Here is a 2,123-nt window from a genome sequence, read left to right as displayed (position 1 = left end):
AGGGCTGAGAACACCTTCCTGGCACTGGTGGTGTGTGGGAGGTGGCCCAGCTGGCTCAGGGGGAGGCTGCCCTGAGTGCCCAGTAGGCTCTGCCCTGGCCTCTCCCAGCTGGCCCCTCCCTGTGCATTCCTTGTTTCTCAGCTTGCCCAGTGCAGAGGGGCAGAGCTGCTGTGCCAGCCCAGGAGATGCTGTTGGGTTGGTGAGATGAGCCACGGGTGTCCTTGGCTACAAGGGGGGTGCTGAGCCCTTGGGACAGGCTGAGACACTGAGGGGTGCGGGATGGATCCCTCTGCTCTCAGCAGTGTCTGGGGCTTTTCAGACCAAACTGGAGTGTGATCAATCTCCATCTCAGGAAGGAGCCAAACCAGGGCAGTTGGGAACAAGAGAGAGGGACAGAGCAGCTCCCCTCACTCTGCACTAAGCCCCAGAAAATCCTCCTGCCTGGCAGGACCTGTTCTTTTCTCCCTGAGTGCATCAGAAGAGCTGAGGGGTTCTGACATCCAGGACCACTCCTCAGTAGAGATGAGGGAATTTGAAGAAGAAAAACCCCAACAAAACAGGTGGGGGAATGTAGCACAGAAAAGCTATTGGGAAATGGCTTTGATTTTTCTCAGGAAGTTCTTTGCTAACATATCACTGATATTTCCTCCCTGGACAGTGCCCCACATCAAGAGACAGCAAATGCCCAACAGCAGCTCCATGGCCCAGTTCCTGCTCCTGGCATTTTCAGACAGGCGGGAGCTGCAGCTGCTGCACTTCTGGCTCTTCCTGGGCATCTCCCTGGCTGCCCTCCTGGGCAACGGCCTCATCCTCAGCGCCGTAGCCTGCGACCAGCACCTGCACACCCCCAGGGACTTCTTCCTGCTGCACCTCTCCTTCACAGACCTGGGCTGCATCTGCACCACTGTGCCCAAAGCCATGCACAACTCCCTCTGGGGCACCACAACCATCTCCTACACAGGATGTGCTGCACAGGCCTTTTTCTTTCTGTTCTTCATTGTAGCAGAGTTTTCCCTCCTCACCATCATGTGCTATGACCGCTACGTTGCCATCTGCAAACCCCTGCACTACGGGACCCTCCTGGGCAACAGAGCTTGTGCCCACATGGCAGCAGCTGCCTGGGCCACTGGGTTTCTCAATGCTCTGCTGCACACAGCCAATACATTTTCTTCGCACCTGTGCCAGGGCAATGCCCTGGGCCAGTTCTTCTGTGAAATCCCACACATCCTCAAGCTCTCCTGCTCACACTCAGGCTACTTCAGGGAAATTGGACTCATTACATTTAGTGCCTGTTTAGGGTTTAGTTGTTCCATTTTCATTGTTTTCTCCTATGTGCAGATCTTCAGGGCTGTCATGAGGATCCCCTCTGAGGAGGGAAGGCACAAAGCCTTTTCCAAGTGCCTCCCTCACCTGGCCATGGTCTCCCTGTTTGTCAGCACTGGCATATTTTCCTGCCTGAAGCTCCCCTCCATCTCCTCCTCATCCCTGGATCTGTCCCTGTCAGTTCTGTACTCGGTGGTGCCTCCAGCTCTGAACCCCCTCATTTACAACCTGAGGAACCAGGAGCTCAGGGATGCCATAAGGAAAATGATGACTGGATGCTTTTCAGGAGCAATAAATTGCCTGTGTTCTAGTCTGTAGCATTCAGAATGGGACTCTTTAGTGGCCCAGCCTTCCTGTTCAGGTTTTCCGCGGAGGTCTTCGTGTTCTTCCTGCAAAACCTTTGTGTGCAATTAAATATTATTATGCATCTACCTTCTAATTTAGTGTCCACCTACTGAAGTTTACCCAGAGATGTATAAATAATGGATTGTACTCTCTAAGTATTGAAACAAAATAAAGGACTCTGCAGTGCCTTCTTTGTCCAAGACCCTTTTTCTTAGCTGTTCCCAAAGAACAGCACACTGCGGGACAGGGGGATTTGCAAAGGGCAAGGGCACAAGAATCCCAGCACAGTAGCACTGCCAGGGATCAGCAGAGCTTGGTCTTTGCAGAGCTTCTCTCTTTCCACTTCCACACTGTCCTTGTGAGCCCCTTTGTGGCTGGAAGGCCTGAGTGCTCTCTGAGCACAGTCCTGGGGGTGGGAGCCCTTTGAGCACAGGCAAGGCCAGGCACTGGGAACT

General features: G+C 53.6%; 1 protein-coding gene across 1 annotated transcript; it reads left to right on the top strand.

Moving 5' to 3' along the window:
- The first annotated feature begins 681 nt into the window (after positions 1-681).
- On the top strand, positions 682-1,762 carry LOC126652264 (olfactory receptor 14J1-like). Its single transcript, XM_050338940.1, has 2 exons — positions 682-1,586; positions 1,753-1,762. The coding sequence occupies exons 1-2, from the start codon at positions 682-684 to the stop codon at positions 1,760-1,762; spliced, it is 915 nt and encodes a 304-aa protein (XP_050194897.1).
- Positions 1,763-2,123: the final 361 nt, after the last annotated feature.

The sequence above is a fragment of the Myiozetetes cayanensis genome, unplaced genomic scaffold (genome assembly GCF_022539395.1).
Source record: "Myiozetetes cayanensis isolate MyiCay16 unplaced genomic scaffold, myiCay2020 scf731, whole genome shotgun sequence".
Lineage (NCBI taxonomy): Eukaryota > Metazoa > Chordata > Aves > Passeriformes > Tyrannidae > Myiozetetes > Myiozetetes cayanensis.
The sequence above is the reverse complement of the archived record's forward strand: the minus strand, read 5'-3'. Positions and strand labels throughout refer to the sequence as shown.